The 18,153-nt window shown below is 44.9% G+C and overlaps 1 protein-coding gene across 1 annotated transcript in view; it reads left to right on the top strand.

The window, feature by feature from the left end:
* Positions 1–17,293, top strand: part of dag1 (dystroglycan 1) — a 43,283-nt gene extending 25,990 nt beyond the window's left edge. Inside the window, exons 3-4 of the mRNA XM_008300246.1 lie at positions 11,594–12,055; positions 14,720–17,293. Coding sequence (XP_008298468.1) covers positions 11,594–12,055; positions 14,720–16,546 — 2,289 coding nt within the window. The 3' untranslated portion in view covers positions 16,547–17,293. The remainder of the gene's footprint in view (positions 1–11,593; positions 12,056–14,719) is intronic.
* Positions 17,294–18,153: the final 860 nt, after the last annotated feature.

Below are 18,153 nucleotides of genomic sequence, written 5' to 3'. Positions count from 1 at the left end.
GATCTTAAACGGATGATTAATACACGACTAAATGAACAGATTATGATGGAAACGATCACAAAACGTCCACTTTTAAACCAGAAACATCAAATATCTCCTAGTTTCTGATTCTTATTTGTGTCGGTTTAGAACTTTTTTACGCTTTTTCATTGAGATGCACCCAAATTTAATATATAAATGTCTTTTTTTTTGGTCAGTTTCCACATATATTAGTTATTTGGTGCAGATAAATGTTTTCTTCTTCTCTGTCAGGATGATCTGGGGACTTAAAAGCAACTTTTCTGTGGTTATTTTATCAGCACCAGATCCTTTTTAGACTCCTCGCTGCTTCGGTTTTCTGCCGTTGAAACGCTCGTGTTGCTGCGCGGGACGACTTTCTTTAATTCAGTTTTAAATTTCAAATCCCAGATGTTTCCTCACGTTGCTGCACGCACAGACTTCAACATCCAAAGCCGTTCTCACCGATCTGTCCCTGAACGCCTCACGTGGTCGTCTGTGCACGGAGAAGCTTCTAGTCTCCGCTCAGCTACTGCAGTGAAAGGAGGGATTTTATCTGCTGGGTTTGATGCACAGACGGTCCTGCTCTGAAAGCTGCAGCCGACAGAAGGGAGCAAAACGCACAAGACGTTCTGCAGAGAACCGTCGGAGGCAGAAGAGAGAGAATCCCAACTTCTGCTCGTCTGTCACTTTTAGAGGACGACTTCACACAGCAGATTTGTCTCAACAGATGCGGCGGCGGCGGCGGCGAGAAATTTAGGGCAGCGTTTATTCTTAGGGAACTGTATTTGTGTGGGCACGTCGCTGCAAAGAAAGGTGTGTGTGTGTGTGTAGGTGTGTGTGTGTGCACGAGAGTGAAGACGTAGTAGAACACTTTCTGCTGCTCGGGATGTTTGCAGCGTGCGGTGAGTAATTCTGGTGGAGCTGCAGCATTAGTCAGAGTCTGCAAAAAGAAAAAAAAAGGAAAAACTCAACCGCACGCTGGGGTTGAGATAACACGCAGGCAGAGATGCACAGCGGCAGCACGTATGGATGTAGATATGCCATACCCAGTGTGTGTGTGTGTGTGTGTGTGTGTGTGTGCAGGCTTTCACTTTATTGTTTGCCCTTGCAGCTCAAGCACACATCTGTCTCGGCGGGACTTTGTTTACGCTCGGCTCTATTTTCTTGCTGCCGGTGTCCAGCGTGGCGCCGCGGGAAGCGAAGTCGTGTTTGCCGAGTCCGGACGAGCTCCTCGGACGCTCGGGCCGCCAGCTGTGTGCTCATCTCCTCGCTTGCCTTCCAGTTGTCCTTGTCATAACAAAACACACACATCCAGGCTCGCATGTGCGGCGGCGGCGGCGGCGGCGGCTGCCTCCCCGCTTCTTGTTTCGCACTCTTTTTTTTTTTTTTCCTCTTTGAGTCGACGCAGCTGGATTCAAACGCTCCCGTTCGCCGGGCTGGTTGTTGTGAACTGCAGGCGGAGGAGAGAGGAGCTTTATGGGCTCTGCTGCAGGCCTTTGGCAGCCGCCTTTGCTGTGGGATGTGTGTGTGTTTGTGCGATGGCAGGTTTTATAGCTGAGAGCCCTCTCCATCATCGGGCTTTAATGACTGTATAATAGGGCTTGTATTTGTGGTTACGAGCATGCACGTGAATTAATGCACGCACGCCGTTCGTTTCCCCCCCCCCTCTCCGCCCCCGTGCGCTCAAACTGCAAAGTTCTGCCGTCGCAAACATTTTCCTTTTAATGACTTCTTTCAAACTCCCGCTGCCCATAATGCCTTCCTCGTGCAGCCGGTTCCTGTGGATCTCTGACGTTCCTCCGTCCTCCAGCACAGACTATTAATAGAAACGCGATGTTTTTCCTGGAACGTGTTTCGTCGCTGCCTTCCCGTTCGGCTTTATCGCTGATATCAAATGAAAATCTCAGGTTCCACTGCTGTGTTCTTTGTTTCCGGACCTGAGCTGGACGCTCGCGGAGCTTCAGGGTTTAATGTTTGAGGGTCTGTTAATGCAGAGTCCACTGGAGATTCACGTGAAAGGCCCCCAGCTGAGTCCTACAAGCTCCTCTTTGGTTCTTGAAGATGTTTCACCTTCATCCAAGAGGCTTCCTCAGTTCTAACTTACATGTCGGAAGCTGCAAATGTTTAGTATCGTCTCCAAAACCACACGACACACGATCCACTCAAAATGACTAAACCAAGACACAAACGATCCGAAAAGAAATGCAAAATGGCCCCAACATGGTGCAAAATGAGTAAAAAGGCACAAAACGTCCTGAAGGAAATGTAAAACAACCAAAGGTGCACTTAAAATGACTAAACCAAGTCATAGGATGTCCAAAAAGAAATGCAAATCGACCAAAATGAGATGCAAAATGGCTAGAAAGGCACAAAATGTCTGGAAAAAAAAGCAAGATAATCAAAACCAGACACGAAACAACCAAAGATGCGCTCAAAATGACTAAAACAAGACACAAACAACCTGAAATGAAATGCAAAATGGCCCCAAACATGGTGCAAAATGACTGAACAGGCACAAAGCGTTCCAAAGGAAATGTAAAATGACCAAAGATGCACCTAAAATGTCTAAATCAAGACATAAAATTTCCAAAAAGAAATGCAAAATAATCACAACAAGATGCAAAATGACCAAAGATGCACTTCTACCAAGGCTTAGATGTTGGACCCCTTTCTGGCCTGTACGTTTTTACTGTACGCTGGTCTGTGTGCTTTAAAAATCTACACACACACTTTACACAAAGAAATCTGATGTACAGCTGCAGTTTTATGCACAGAAAATGTCCAGACAGGAACACAAAGTGGCCAAAACAAGATGCAAAATGGCTAAAAAGGCTCAAAATGTCCGACAAAAAGAGCAAAATAATCAAAACCAGACACGAAACAGCCAAAGATGTGCTCAAAATAGGACACAAACTGATCCAAAAGTGGCCAAAACAAGATGCAAAATGACTAAAAATGCACTCAAAATAACTAAAACAGGACAGAGGTACTTTAGTTTGCGGAGCCGCTGCTGCGTCGCTGCACTTCCACCAGGATCAGGTAAATGTTGTGCAGCTGGTGTGAGAGCAGCAGGCTTTGCAAGCATAAAAACAAACCAGTCGGCTTCTTTTAGCAACAGTATTGTAGCTTTTAACACGTTCTGGGGTCATGAAGCATCCAGAAGACGCCGTCATGGTGCCTCGTTTAGCAAATATGAAACTCCCTGCGTCCCCGGGTCGCTACAGGGTTAGAGAGTAAGAGGTGCTACGGATAATTTACGACATCTGATTATCTCAGAAAATGGTACCAGATACTAAATGAAAGCTGACTGATTGGTTCTTGACGAGGACATCAGTCCTTTTAAAGCCATGTTTCTTTTTTGTCCCTGCAGCCCTTAACGAGGTGGATCTACTGGATCCAATTCCAAAATGTTTAAATAAAAAGCCGTTTGTTTTGCTGGCGGTGACGTTTCAGATCCTGCAGCGCTCGTATATCCCCTCCTGGACCGCGCCGCGAGCCTGCCGCGGCCACCGATGAATTTTTAATGGCAGAAAATAGGCCGTCAGATGGATTTCCCCTCGTAAACATCCGCCTCGCCTCTCGGCCACCCCGAGCCTCCCCCTCCTCTATCTCTGCCATCCATCCATCCCGTCCCTCCTGCCTGGCCTCAGAGTTTCCAGTGGAAACACCGGAGGACGCCAGCAGCAGCAGCAGCAGCTCCTCTCTTTCTGGAGGTTCTGCTGGCTCGCCTCCCCTCTTTGTCTCCCCCCGTGCTGGGCTTCCCTTCTCGTTCTTTCCTCCCTCCTTCCATTCACCTCTGTTCCCAGCCATCATATCTTAGCGCCTCCTCGTCCTCCTCCTTCCTCCAGAGTGTTATCAGTGGAAGCTGTCAGCCGGGGCTTCGCTAACAACAATGGCCTCCTTTCTCCACGTCCTCCTCTCGCCGCCACAATGAGACGCTTTCTCTCCGCCTCCTCGTCGTGTATATATATATATATATGTCTGTGTTTCGGAGATCTCTCTCTCATTTTCCCTCTCATTCTTCTTGCTTGACCTCCCTCTTTCTTTCCCCTCCGTCCCGACTCCCTCTCGCTCTCCGTGGATCTAAATCCCGCTCTTTGAACTCGGTGATTGCTCGTCTCTGGGGATAATAAAGGTGTGTGTGTGTGCAGGAGTGGGGTTTTTTGCCTCCTGATAAAGCCAACAGTGTACAGAAGCAGTGAATGAAAGCACAGAAACAGCTGAATGTTACTTCCAGCTCGTTCAGACATTAGTTTTTAAATCATTGCTATCTAGGTTTGCTATTTGCGTGCCGCCGTCTTTTATTTTCCTGCTCGGCTACGTTGCAAATGAGGCCTCCGTACATCAGTGTAGATCAAATAAAGGTCCAATAAGTGAATCTTTATTGCAGTTTACACAAGCTAGAGGTGCTTCTGCTAGAAGGAAAAAGAGAAATGCAAAACGACCTAAACAGGATGCAAAATGGCTACAAAGGCAGTGAGAATGTCCAAAATGAAGCACAAAATGGCCAAAAAGAAAAAGGAAAATGACCAAAACCGGACACACAATGACCAAAAATACACTCCAAATAATTCAAACAAGACACAAAACATACAGAAAGAAATGCAAAATGACCAAAGATATGTTCAAAAAGACTAAAACAAGACAAAAAAATCCCCAAAAAGAAATGCAACATAACCAAAACTGGACACACAAAGACCAAAGATAGACTCAGAATGACTAAAACAAGACACAAAACGTCAAGAAATGCAAAGTGGCCTAAACAATATGCAAAATGGCTAAAAAGGCAGTGAGAATGTCCAAAATGAGGCACAAAATGGCCAAAAAGAAATGCAAAATGATCAAACCAGACAGAAAGAGACAAAGGATTTGCTCTAAATGACTAAAACAAGACAAAAAATGTTTTAAAAGAAATGCAAAATAACCAAAACTGGACACACAACGAACAAAAATACACTCAAAATGACTGAAACTTGACACAAAATTTCACACCTTGGTTCACATGAGTCGGGGCTGAGAATAAATATGGTGGAGGAGAGGTAGAACATCTTCAAGAACCCAAAAAGAAATCAGTTTTCGTTCTACTAAAGCCCCGAAATTACCACAACATGGTTGAATGCAGCTTCCAAAGCTCGTTAGTTTCAGGTTAGCTAATGACAATCAGAACCTAAACATCCCCCTGCATGCAAACATTTTAAATAAATTAGAAGTTAAAGCGATTTTTCTTCAAATTCTGGATCAATTTAAAATGAATTCAACATAGACGCAGTGTTTTATTTCTTAATTTCAGCAGTTGTGGTTCCGTGTAATTGTCAAGCGAATTTGAAATGTTGCAAATCGGGGCGAACATTTTCAAACCAGTTTCTGAACTGACTCATCGATCAAAAATCAAGTAATCAATAACACTAAATTAACTCAGTGGACTCAGCTGGAGGTCATTAACCTCCTCAGAGTCTCTGTCATGGTGCCGTCACCAGCTAAACTCCCACAATGCTGTATTAAACAGTGAGAGGCGCCACCTGGTGGAACAACCAGGTACTACAGCTGGTCTAAGATATCTTTGTAGAAGAAGCCGATAACAAAACCAGTTATTTTCCAACCTTGAAGAAGAAGACCAGAGAAAACGCAGAATCTCTATCATGAAACAGCCGATCAGAAAGATGTCCCTCATGAAGCTAATTAACTCTTTTGTAAGAAAACCACCAGAATAAGCTCAAACCTTTTTGCAAAATCAAAGTTTTTTGGGGGTAATTCATCCATTTCCATTCACTTAACTAATGCCATACTTCAAAATATATAATTGAAACACAGCTAATGGCGTAGCAACACTCCATAGTGCGACTGTTTTGGTCTGTCGGGCGCAACTAAAGCTTTTCATAGATGTATAGAAACACAAAATGTCTCCAAGAACCTCGTCCTGTGCCCTGTCTGATAGTTATGTCCATATATTTCGTGTGTCAGAGTAGAAGTACTGATCATCTGTTTTGTTTGCGGAGGACTCTCGTGTCTCACCTCTGAAATTTAAGGTGCTTCGACGAAATCTTAAAATCTTTCAAATTTGATTTTACATGATAAAAAAAAAAAGCTTCTTCCACTCGGTCCGGACCCTGAACTCACCGTCCGTAACCGTCAGCACTGCGGCTGCTTTACATCTTGACTTTTTTTTTTTTCTTTCTTTCTGTCGCCGCCTCCCTTCAAACTCTAAACAAAACAGCTGAGGAGGCAGCGTGAGCGGCGATGCGGAGGGAAATAAGGATGATGGCGGCGATACGCGATAACGTCTGGCAGCGTTTCATGCCTGTCGCTCATACGGACTTCAAATACGTCGTCACTGTGGCTCACGGAGCCGATAGTCACGGTGGCTTTATGTGTCAGCGAGGGGGAAAAAAGAGGATGAAACAAGCCCCAACTTTGATGAGATTATCGTTTATTTGGTTTTAATTAACAGCCCTTTGAGTTCAGCACTCGAGCTGCTTCTGACAGCCAGACCTCTTTGTGCACGACTTCTTCTTTAAGTCGTCCATAATGCTCCTGTCTCCGAGTGGCTGTTTGAAGTAATTGTGTTCATCCTTGAAAGTTTGCTTTGGAGGTGAACGGGGCTCGATTCCCCAGCTGCAAAGTCCTTGAGCAAGGCATTTAACTGCTGCTCTGGGAGGTTATCAAAGCGCTCCGAGCAAATTAACTTTGATTGTTGCTTCCATACGTTATGTCTTTGCCCTAAGTCGCCCTTGCCGCCACCTTTAATAGCTTCCCAGAAAGTTCGCCGGCGCTCGCCGCCTGGCCCGGCGCTGCTCCTGCAAATAAATCCTCCAAAACGCAGGGTTTTCCCCGGCTGTTTTTCGAAGGGCTTAGGCTGTAACCTTGCCAGTGGTGTGCGGGAGGCAGAGGGAAGCTGGAGGAGTCTGTGAGAGCACACGATAACCTTTAGGGCCAAACATCAAGCTCTCTCGCGCTGACGCCTCGTGCCAGGAAAAGATATGAAATATTTTTCTTGACATTTTGGGAGGATTTGATGTATTTTTCATGTTCTTTTAGGGAGGCAGGAAGCTACACTCTCTCTGCCGGGTTCATGCAGGAGTCTAAAAGGCGCTATTGTGCTTTTAACGCTTTGTCCGCCGGCAGCGTCGACTCGCTGCTTTTCGTCTGTGGCTTCGGGGGGAAACGCATCGCAACTGGAAACCGCCGTCTTGTTTTGTGTGTCGTCGTTGTTCTCTGCATACATTTTCTAAGACGCCTGCTTGTTTCTCTCTCTTCTCCCGGCGATTAAAACTCTTTCACGCAGTGTATTCCAGAGGCGTTTCTTTTTTTTGTGTTAAACTTGTTGTCGGTTTCTTCACTTCCCAACAGCGATCAATAAAGTAAACACTAGTAAACACGTCTGTGGCGGCCGGTACAAAGCCAGTCCGTCATCGCAGTCGGTCCACATGAGATGCAGAGCTGCCGTGATTTCCACCATCGATTGGAGTCATAACTTAAGAAAAAAAAAATTGATTCCAGCTTCTGAAATGTGAATTCTTTACTTTTCAGTGACGGTGAAGTAAATATCTTTGGGTTGTTGTGTGTTTGGGGGAAACTAATTGATGTTTTTTCACCATTTTCTGACCTTTTATGAACCAAACAACGACTCGTTTAATCCAGAAATGAATTGATGCACTAAACGACTGGTTGCGGCTCTAATGAGATGATTGGACGGCCTCTTCATTAAAGTCGTCCACGAGGCTGTATGGACACGTTGCTAAAGCTAGCTAGCGAACTGATGTGACCTGCAGCATCTCCACCTGATCAGAATCCTTTTCCTGTCATGATGCAGACGGTTCCATACACACAGCGAAATTTCAGTCTCGGCTTTGAGCAAAAGAAAAATGGCGTAAATAGACTTCCGAGTATAAACACAAATGTAAAAGTAGAACCAGAAATACTCGAATATAAATACAAACATTCTAAAACCTTCCTACGGTTTCCTCAGAATTAGCAGTCTTAGGACCCCGTGTCATGATGCTGCCACCTCCGTGCTTCACTGTGGTGGTCCTGGTCAGGTTCACGCCAAACATCTGGACTCCATCTGAGCCCAACATGTTTATCTTCATCTGACCAAAGAATGTTCTCCAGCATCCATCAGGCTTGTTTTACGTTCTGTAGCAAAGTTGAGCGTTTTCCTTTCTTTGTCCTCCGTCCACAGAGGTTGATGTTCTGACCTTCACACTGTCTGATCTTCACACTAACTCTGTTCTCCATCCTGGACCAAGTCAGGTTCTCACAGCCGGGTTGGGAAGGTAGTTGAGTGTCCGTGGAGTCATCGTAGGAGGACGACCACTGCAGTCCTGATCAGTGCTACTATGGCTCCTTCTGGACCTCCTGGTTACTCCTCACACTGGGCTCCACTGGGCTTTAGTTTCTCCTTTTTCCATCTTTGTGAAGCCCTTAAATTGGACTTTTTGATTCTTATGGACGTTCTCTTCCATGTGGAGCCATGATGCAGACATAGAACTGAGAAGGTTCTGCTGTTCTCGGCTCATTGTAGAACCATGTTCATGCAGTCGGACTGACTGGAAACCATTACTGGACTCAGGTGGATTCACTTTTGTTGGTTTAAGTTTCTATTTCGGGGCCTGATTTTTCTTTACAGTCTTTCTAAAGTGTTTGTTTTTGGTTGTTTGTTAGAACAAGTTCTCCTGTTTCAGTGATATTGCACCGGGGTATGTTTACTCCACGGCATGCTTTTAGACATCGGAGCTTTAAGGAGTGCGCTGACTTTTTTTGTTTTTGTTGTTTGCACCTCATCTGATAATACAAACCAAACTGTCGTGTTTTTGTTTTTTCTTCTTCTACCCTCCCTCCTCGTTGCCATATTTAATCCGCTGCCGATAAGTGAGGGGATCAGCTCTGAGCGCTCGGGACGCAAACTCGCTAATTTGCCGGCCAATTATGACAGTTGTGATGATGATTACTGCCTGACAGCTCGCTTGTCCTTCATTGTCTCTGTGTGATTTAATTTGCGACGCCATGTCACGAGGCGCTCGGTTTGAAGTTTTCGAGCCCGTGCAGCAAATTAAATCAAGCGCAGCTGCAGGAGCCTACATTCTGTTTTCTGATGTTCTTTACAGGCCACCGGTTAATAACGAACGGGAGGGCGGGCCGGGGAACAAAAAAGAACCGAGGCCGGTGTTGTTGAGACATGCCTTCTCCCCCGTGATGTATAATTACGTAGGTGGGCTGACGGGTAAATAACATTTCCTGCAGCAAGCCGGGATTTCGCAATCTCGGACGAGAATCATGACATCTCGTTACGTCGCCGCCCCAGAAATTAGCTTTTATCCGGCGGTGAAAAGGCCTGTCACAGTCTGATAATGACATTTTGAAATAATGACAGCAGGAAGAAGGAAAAAAAAAAAGGGTGCAGAGGTGTCGGGGGAAGAAGGAAACAAGAAATGGGGGGGAAAAAAAAACCAAACCAGGAGGTCCGAGTGCTTCTAAGAAAGCGTTTGAGGAGGTTTTTGAAGCAGCGCCTGATGTTCGATTTGTCTGATGGAAAACGCCTCCGATGTGCGGCCTCGTGCGTCTGTCTCTGGCCTTGTGCGTCGCTTTTTTTTCTGCCTGGTTGTGTGTTTATGAGTGTGTGTTTTCCCCCGGCGCTGCCTGTGTGCTGGTTAGAGCATTAATGATGTGTCTGGGGAGCGCTGCCTCTACATAATTTATCAACCAGGATTTATTAGCCGCAGAATTAACTTGTAGGGGCTGGAGGGGGGGGTGGAGGGGTGGAGGGGTAGCGCAGGATGCATTTGTTCTTGTTTTTGAATTTATGTGTGCGGATGCATCGCGGCTCCCTGGCGATCCATTTCTTTCCATCAGCCTCCTGCCACGGGGACGTCCCCAGCCGTATAATTGGCCGAGTTATTTTAATTTTAGTCGGGTTTAAATTACGATTCAAGGCGCCGCCGTTCGCCGTGCTCGCGTGTGAGGTAGAGCCACCGCAGATGCCGACGACAGACTTTGATTTAATAAGCGCTGACGTCCCCGGTTGACTGATGGCAGGGCGAGAGGAGGCGAGAGGAGGCGAGAGGAGGCGAGAGGCTGGGTTTGCTCGCAGAGTTGAAGGAGAAAGTTTGCACCGGGGCTGATTCGACTGAGATGGAGTCGACGTCTGAACACGTTGCTGCACGATACTGCAAAAAATAAAACATTGCAAGACTGAATTTTTCTGCAAAATCCCCCCAAAAATGAAACAATACAGGAGTGAAACTGTTTAGGAAGCATGAGTCACTCTAAAAACGGGTTTATCAGTGAGTGCATCTGCATAAAAGATGATTTTATAAAAGCGTTAACACTGCCAGAGAAATCCAAAATGTGTTTTTTTGTCGTAGATGACCTTCAGATCTGGCTTTAAATTTAAACATTTTCTAGAAACCAGAAGAAAAAAACAACAGGAAATTGAAAGTATCATGAAGGCGTTAATCATACATAGAAAATAAAAAATAATACATTTTTAAAAAGCCAGTGCAGACCCTGTTTTATCCAGTAGCGCTGCCAGAGGAATTAAAAATAGATCTTTGCCTTGGATGGCAGTCAGACCTGGCTTTGCACTCGTCACTCAGAGCCTTTAAATGGTCGAGAAATCAATCAGCTGTTGAAATATTTCCAGACTGTGTTTTGCAACCGAACTTTTGTTTTTTCGGTGTTTTTCTTTTCTCCTGTTCTTCGCTGTGGCGCCTGCAGGTCGACGAACTCTGTGCGAATAATGTTCTCCTGTAGGTTGGTCATGGAAAATGAGAACCCCACAAGATCTCTGTTTTGCAGCAAAAGCAGACGTAGCACGATGCCAGTTTACGTCACACAAATTAAAAGGTCGAAGCTGAAACAATAAACCGTGCAGCTGCATCAGAGGCTAAAGATCTGCGCTGTAGCCTGACGTGCAACCGTCACTGCAGCGTAGACAACTACACGCAAAAGAAAATAAAAGTGTCCTCGTCCTACAAAGAAAGACGCCACCGGTTCTTATTTCTGTGTTGCGTTTTGTTTGAAGTAACTTCTGTTCAGCATTTATTAAATCCAACTTGATTTGTTTTCTCAGTGGAGACACAGAACACCACCGCTGTGAATTACTGGTCAGAAGTGATTTATGGATATGAAAAACGGAGATGATTTAAGGAAAATTGTCACGAGTATGAATTTAATTTTCACCTATTCTGCAGTGCTGGATATCTGAGATTACATTCATATCAGTAATTTAATTTTGACTGGTTGGATTTTAGATGTAATTCTATTTATAATATATATATTTATAGCTGCCATTGTTTGAAATACACAGAGAAATTCAACACAGCAGCACAAAAACACCACCGCTAACTCGTACCGTAGCGGTGTAGCTGCGCTGTGCATAAATACCAACAACAGTGTAGATTTAATGCAAACAAGCTTTAGGTTACAACACAGGAGCATAAATGTGTGTTTCGGTGGTGCAGCTGTCCTTGAACCTGCCTCATTGTTGTCTTCTGGATAGAAGTCGCAGTTTTCTTTGTGCATTTCTATCGTTTCCTTCTGGGGTCTTTTGCAGCATCTGTTAATTCCCTCCATGTGCCTGCTGCTTGTGTTCCAGATCACAGAGATGGGGAAGGACTCCCTGCCCGCCTGGCTGCACTGGGACGCCAGCAGCAGAATCCTGCAGGGCCTCCCCCTGGACAAGGACAAAGGGGTCCACTACATCTCCGTCTCCATCTCCAACCACACCAAGTCCTCGTCCTCCTCGGAGGTGTTCTCCATCGAGGTGCACCCCGAGGACCACCCGGACGCCGACTCGGCCCAGCTGGCGTCCAACCAGGCGTCGGCCGAGGACGACGTCCAGCCCTTCGCGTGCGCCAACGAGGAGCCGGTGACGGTGCTGACGGTGATCCTGGACGCCGACCTGACCAAGATGAGCTCCGAGCAGCGGGTGGAGCTGCTGGACGACATGAGGAGCTTCTCCGGCGTCGGGCTGCAGCACATGAAGATCCTCCCCGTGGTCAACAACCGGCTGTTCGACATGTCTGCGTTCATGGCCGGGCCCGGGAACGCCAAGAAGGTGGGACATGAATACCGATGAGTGCATGTGCGGCGAGGCCTTTAACATTTAATCAGGGAGCCCACCAGTAATTTAATCAGGAATTATACATACCGACCGACTGCTGTTTGATGTATCCATAACGTGGGTTTGACTGGCAGCAGTTCTAATTAAAGATATCTGCAAATTCTCATTTCTCACTAATTTAAATGTTAGTTTTTAATATCAATTTAGTTCTTGCTCTTAAAAATGATTATCGCTGAGTTTAATTAGAGCTAGTCAGCTGTTACCACTGACTTGTATTCAGCTGAATATCTCCATGAATTCATTTAAAGTTGACACATCCATAATGTCATTTTGATTAGTTCTGACTAATGAACTCCACAACGAGTTAATGTTTTATTCCCTCTACTAAGATTTATATTTAAGATATATTTACATTTTTATTTGCATTCAGTCATAACGGACAAGTCAAAATGTTCATTGTTAGAATTAACAATAATTGTTTTGCTGGTAAAGAGTCCATTGTTGACGTCTGTAATTTAATTGGAGCTCGTCAGCTGGCACCATTGACTCCTGTTCAAACTCAGTTAAATTAATCCATAAATTCAATTCAAGTCAACACATCCGTAAATCCTCAGATTCTTGGTATCAACAGTTAATTTCTTGTTTTTGAAAATGCTGATTTCTTCAGTTTAATTGTTACCATTGACTTCTATTCAGATTCAGGGGAACACATCCGTACTGCAGACGTGAATTATAAACGTGCGCTTCATAGTTCTGTTTAATGATTTAAATTGATCTGAAATTCAACAGTAACAACCTAAAACTATATTCCTACCAGTAACAGACATATTTGACATTTTTTGTATTTGTTCTTTTTGATTAAGAAACTTCTCAAGAGTCTTTTTAACTTTTTTTTAAATCAACAATTAATTTCCCAGCATTAAACTGCTCATCTGCGGCTTCATTAGAACCAGTCAAGATGAACAATTGTTCTCAATACATTAACGATATTTAAACTGAATTCTTCACTGATGTCAATCATCGACAATCGTTCTTATATTGTGGATATTATAAATGGAGTTATATCTAAAATTATATCATTGATTTGTTCATAATTTCTGACATCTAAATGCCTGCAGATGACATTCCTGCTAATAACAATTACGTTTGAAATGTTTCAATTTCTCACATCTATAAATAATTTCTGACTAATTAAAACAGGAATTGTAATTTCCAACAAGTCAAATGTCCTTGTAGATATCTGCCGTGACATATCTGAAATGAATATGCTAATTAGGCCCACATTCGTTTTGATATGTTTTATTGTATTTGACATTACATTACACTTTATTTATAATGGATCATGTTAACTTGAGGTACCTGTAAAATTTGTCTGGACACATTTCAAAGCAATTACTAAACCAAGTCACAGGTTCATTTGATTTAATTGCAGATATCAGTAATTCATTATTTCCTGAGTCAACTTAAAGATATCTGCAGCTGGATTTCCACACGTCGCATTTCCGAATTTAGTACTTTGATTTATTCTTAGTCTTCATCTGTCACTTCTTTGAATTCTTTATATCGTCTGAGCGCTTGAGGCCACAGCTGCGTCCGTGTTTGTATACGGTTGCCACGGTTACAGGTGTTATTCTGGTCTGTGGTGAGTTTATCGGAAAAGGCTCCGCGTCCCTCGTGTCAGAAGGACTTTTCTCTGAAAACACGACTAGAGTTCATTATGTCTGATTCCACAGATTTATAAATTTATCATTTGTAAACGCTCAGAACTGTCATTTAGTTTTTGGCTAATGAGTCGTCACCTCCTGAATTATTACTTTTTTTTATTAAGTTTCAGTTTTGTTTTTCGTTTTGAAAAATGATTCGTCCACTTTTACTTTTCATCGTAGTTTTTCAATGATGAATTTAACTCGTCTCTACATTTCCTGATAAGTCAGCCTAATTGCGATATTAATCTCAGATATGTCACTGAAGATATCTACCAAGACATTTGTCTCGTGGAAATAACAAATAATTTATCAAATAGTCAGAACTGATTTATAGACATGACAAATGGCGACGTGTATCTTAAATAGCATTATCACTACTGCGAGTGTAATTTTAACACATTTAGACATCGGAAATTATATTCTTACAAGTTAGATATCATTTATTAGAACTTTTCAAAATGACTATGGATGTTTCACTTGAAGTTGAATTACAGAACAGAATTTAAATAGAAGTCAGTGGTAAAAGTTGAATAGTTGTAATTAAACTACCGTTGTTTTGAAGTCACTGGTTGAAGTTGACAAGTTACAGGTAACTTTCATAGCATCATTCATTGAGTAGACGTCAACGGCAAAACCTGACTAGTTGTAGTTACAGATATCTGCACTGGACGTTTCCACTCAGACGATGTTAAGTGTTGAAGTCAATGCTCAGATTAGTGAGAAACAAATTCTAGATACTTTGAAGTAGTATTCCTACCAGTCAAAATGTTGGTTTGGAAATCCAACAAGTCAAAAAGCAGTTGTTGATGTCCACACTCACTGAGTAAATAATCAAAGGGCTCACCATAGTACATGCATTTCAGGATAATTAAATACTTACAGATCAGGGAGTCTTTTAGATGCCGTGTTGCTAGCTGCATAATCAAATTAATAATGTCCTTTGTCCATCTAGGTGGTGGAGAATGGTGCTCTGCTGTCCTGGAAGCTCGGCTGCTCGCTGGACCAAAGCACAGTCCCAAATATCAACAGCGTCCAGGGTCCTGCAAAGGAAGGCGCCATGTCTGCCAGGCTGGGATACCCGGTGGTGGGCTGGCACATCGCGAACAAGAAACCCCACGTACCGAAGAGGGTCAGACGCCAGTTAAACAACACCCCGACGCCTGTTCTGGCGGTGCTTCCTCCGACAACTGTGGTGGAGCCGCCAGTTAGGATTATCCCGACCCTCTCCTCACCTTCTATCGCTGCACCAACCGAAAGCTCAGCTCCCCCTGTACGAGGCCCGGTCCCCCTTCCAGGCAAGCCTACCATCAGAGTCCGGGATCCTATTGCCCACACCCCAACCCTGGGACCTCCTCAGCCAACAAAGGTGATGGAGAGCACCAGCATCCTTCCCATCCAGCCCACCATGACCAGGCCAACCTATGTAGAAGCCACCGCTACGCCACCCTCACCGACCAGAAGACCCACAAAGAAACCTAAGAGGCCCAAAACTACACCGGTGTCCAGAGAGCCAAAGACCTCAACAGCCAAGCCGCCGAGGCGCACAACACCAGCACCTGGTGTGGTACTGGATCCATACAATGAGAAGCCTGTCCTGAGGAACCCCATCGACCAGGTCAACGCATTGGTGGGCACGTATTTCGAGGTTAAGATCCCATCGGATACCTTCTTCGACAAAGAGGATGGAACTACAGATAAGCTGCGTCTGACCCTGAGACAGAACCACAATGAGGTGGTTGGAGAGGGCTCGTGGATCCAGTTCAACACCACCAGCCAGCTACTCTACGGTCTGCCTGATGTCCAGCATGTTGGTAAACACGAATACTTCATGCAGGCGACCGACAAAGGTGGCCTGAATGTATTTGATGCTATTGAGGTCCATGTGAACCGCTGGCCAGCCAATGACAAAACCCCCGTGATATTCACAGCCCGGTTTGACGGTGAGCCACGTTCGGTGACAAACGACATCCACAAAAAGATCCTTCTGGTGAAGAAGCTGGCGTACGCACTGGGCGACCGCAACAGCAGCACAGTGAGCATACGCAATATCACCAAAGGGTCTATTGTGGTGGAGTGGACAAACACCAGCCTCCCGCATCACCCGTGTCCGAAGGAGCAGCTGCAAATTATGAGCAGAACACTTGCTGATGCTGATGGAAGACCCACACAGACCTTCAGGTACTCCATGGAGCCAGAATTCAGGCCGCTGGACGTCTCGGTGAAGGGACGGGCGAGCTGCAGAGCGTATTCCTTCGTCCCACCTGGAGAGATCGACATACCAGAACCTCCCGCGGTCACTCCGGGTCTGGGATCGAGCCGGCACAGCACAGACGACGTCTACCTCCACACGGTGATTCCTGCCGTGGTGGTGGCGGCGATTCTGTTAATAGCGGGAATCATCGCAATGATCTGCTACAGAAAGAAGCGAAAGGGCAAGCTGACCATCGAGGACCAGGCCACCTTCATTAAGAAGGGTGTGCCGATTATCTTTGCGGATGAACTCGATGATTCAAAGCCGCCTCCGTCCTCCAGCATGCCCCTGATTCTGCAGGAAGAGAAACCCCCTCTTCCGCCTCCAGAGTACCCCAACATGGCCACGCCGGAGACCACCCCCCTCAACCAGGAGCTGCTGGGGGAGTACACGGCCCTGCGAGACGAGGACCCTAACGCGCCTCCCTACCAGCCGCCGCCTCCTTTCACCGCTCCCATGGAGGGCAAAGGTTCCCGTCCCAAGAACATGACTCCCTACAGATCTCCACCCCCCTACGTGCCACCCTAAGACTTGTTTACCCCTCTGCTGCTCGGGCGGAGGGTGAGGATGCCTGAGGAACTGTTTCCATTCTGGTGTTTGTCTGTCTGGACATTTAAAGGGAGCGACGACAAGAGGTGCTAAAGTACAACACAGCTACAGGGGACTTTGGTTTGGGATGGGGAGTCATGAGTTGGGATGGGATGATTGATCGACACAGCTGGGAGGGACTACTCTTTCAGCGGTAGCCCAGCGACTACAGTGGCCTAAGACAAACAAATTCTCGTCACATTGGCTTTCGGTTCGACCGGTTGGTCAGAAGCGACAGTTGGGAGACAAGCTCTCCCTTCCCAGCATTTCATTTTTCTCTCAGTTGATTTGGATTTTTTATTTCATTTTTTTGTCTTTTCCATCTTTGCCCCGAGATTATTTTTTTTCCGCCCTTTTCTCTGGACTGAAGCCTAACAACTCTTCTTCTGTCTCGCTTTTGAATAATCCAGTGAACTGTCATCAGACCACTGCGGGCAGGCAACAGTTTTTAAGAGCGAGATCCTCAGAATACAAGAAAAAGCTACTATCACACGGATCTCCAATCACCCCTGCAGACGACACAAGAGAATGGGAGGTCGAGTTGTGTGAATGAGTGAGTGTGTTTATTCAGATTCAATACGGTTTGCCTTTTAACACTTGTTGTCTGTTTCTATCCTTATTCACAATGTCTAGTAAAGCTGAGAATAACAAGGTAGCCTAAAAAAAAAAAAAAAAAGATTTAGAGATGAATAATAAATGATTTGTTTGTTTCATTGGTTTTAAAATTCACTGTATATCTGGAAGACGTTCTGATAGATTGTTATATTTTTTTGGTGGTGGAAGAAATCGGGGAGAAAGGGACTGCCTCGCTAAAATAACCTGCGGGAGGTTTTGATTCCTGTTTTACATAAACACCGATTACAGCGCGTTGGATGGACCTTCTGCCGTGTCGGCAGACGCAAGCAGCAAGAACGCAACTGTTTTCATTGCAAGACAAACAATCGCAGTTTAATTTGGATGCAAAGTTTATAGTTTAGGTGGATTTCTGTTCATTTAATCCAGTTTGTCGTCAGGGTTGCTTGCGGTTCACACAACTACAGCAAAAACCAGGTTTCTACACGCACACGACAGGAAGAACACCCCTGCAGTTTGTTTTGGACCGGGGATAATTATTTTTTTATGTAACGAGGCAGTTCTTCTCTCCAGTCAGAAACATTGTGTGCCATGGAGACTGTATGTACAGATGTTCACATTTTAGAGGTCACAGAGGAGAAGATTGACACGGCGGCAGAGATTCGGAAGGAAAAAACGAATTTCCAATAATCACGGTGTACAACAGAAGCGAGGACATCTCTGTGCAATATCGCTCATCTGTCAAATGATTAACACCTCACGGCAATCACGTTACTTTTACGCAGAACAGTAAGCTAATGCTCTGAAGTAGAATTAAATACTAATGGTTTAGATGTTAAAAATACAAAGGAGCTTCACGCAAACTTTCATTACTGAGATTCAAATCTTTTATTTGTTTGGATACCAGGTTACATATGTACTCATGCAGCCCCATGTCATGATGCTGCCACCTCCGTGCTTCACTGTGGTGGTCC

The sequence above is a fragment of the Stegastes partitus genome, unplaced genomic scaffold, assembly GCF_000690725.1.
Source record: "Stegastes partitus isolate 25-593 unplaced genomic scaffold, Stegastes_partitus-1.0.2 Scaffold1514, whole genome shotgun sequence".
In the NCBI taxonomy this organism is placed as follows: domain Eukaryota; kingdom Metazoa; phylum Chordata; class Actinopteri; family Pomacentridae; genus Stegastes; species Stegastes partitus.
The sequence above is the reverse complement of the archived record's forward strand: the minus strand, read 5'-3'. Positions and strand labels throughout refer to the sequence as shown.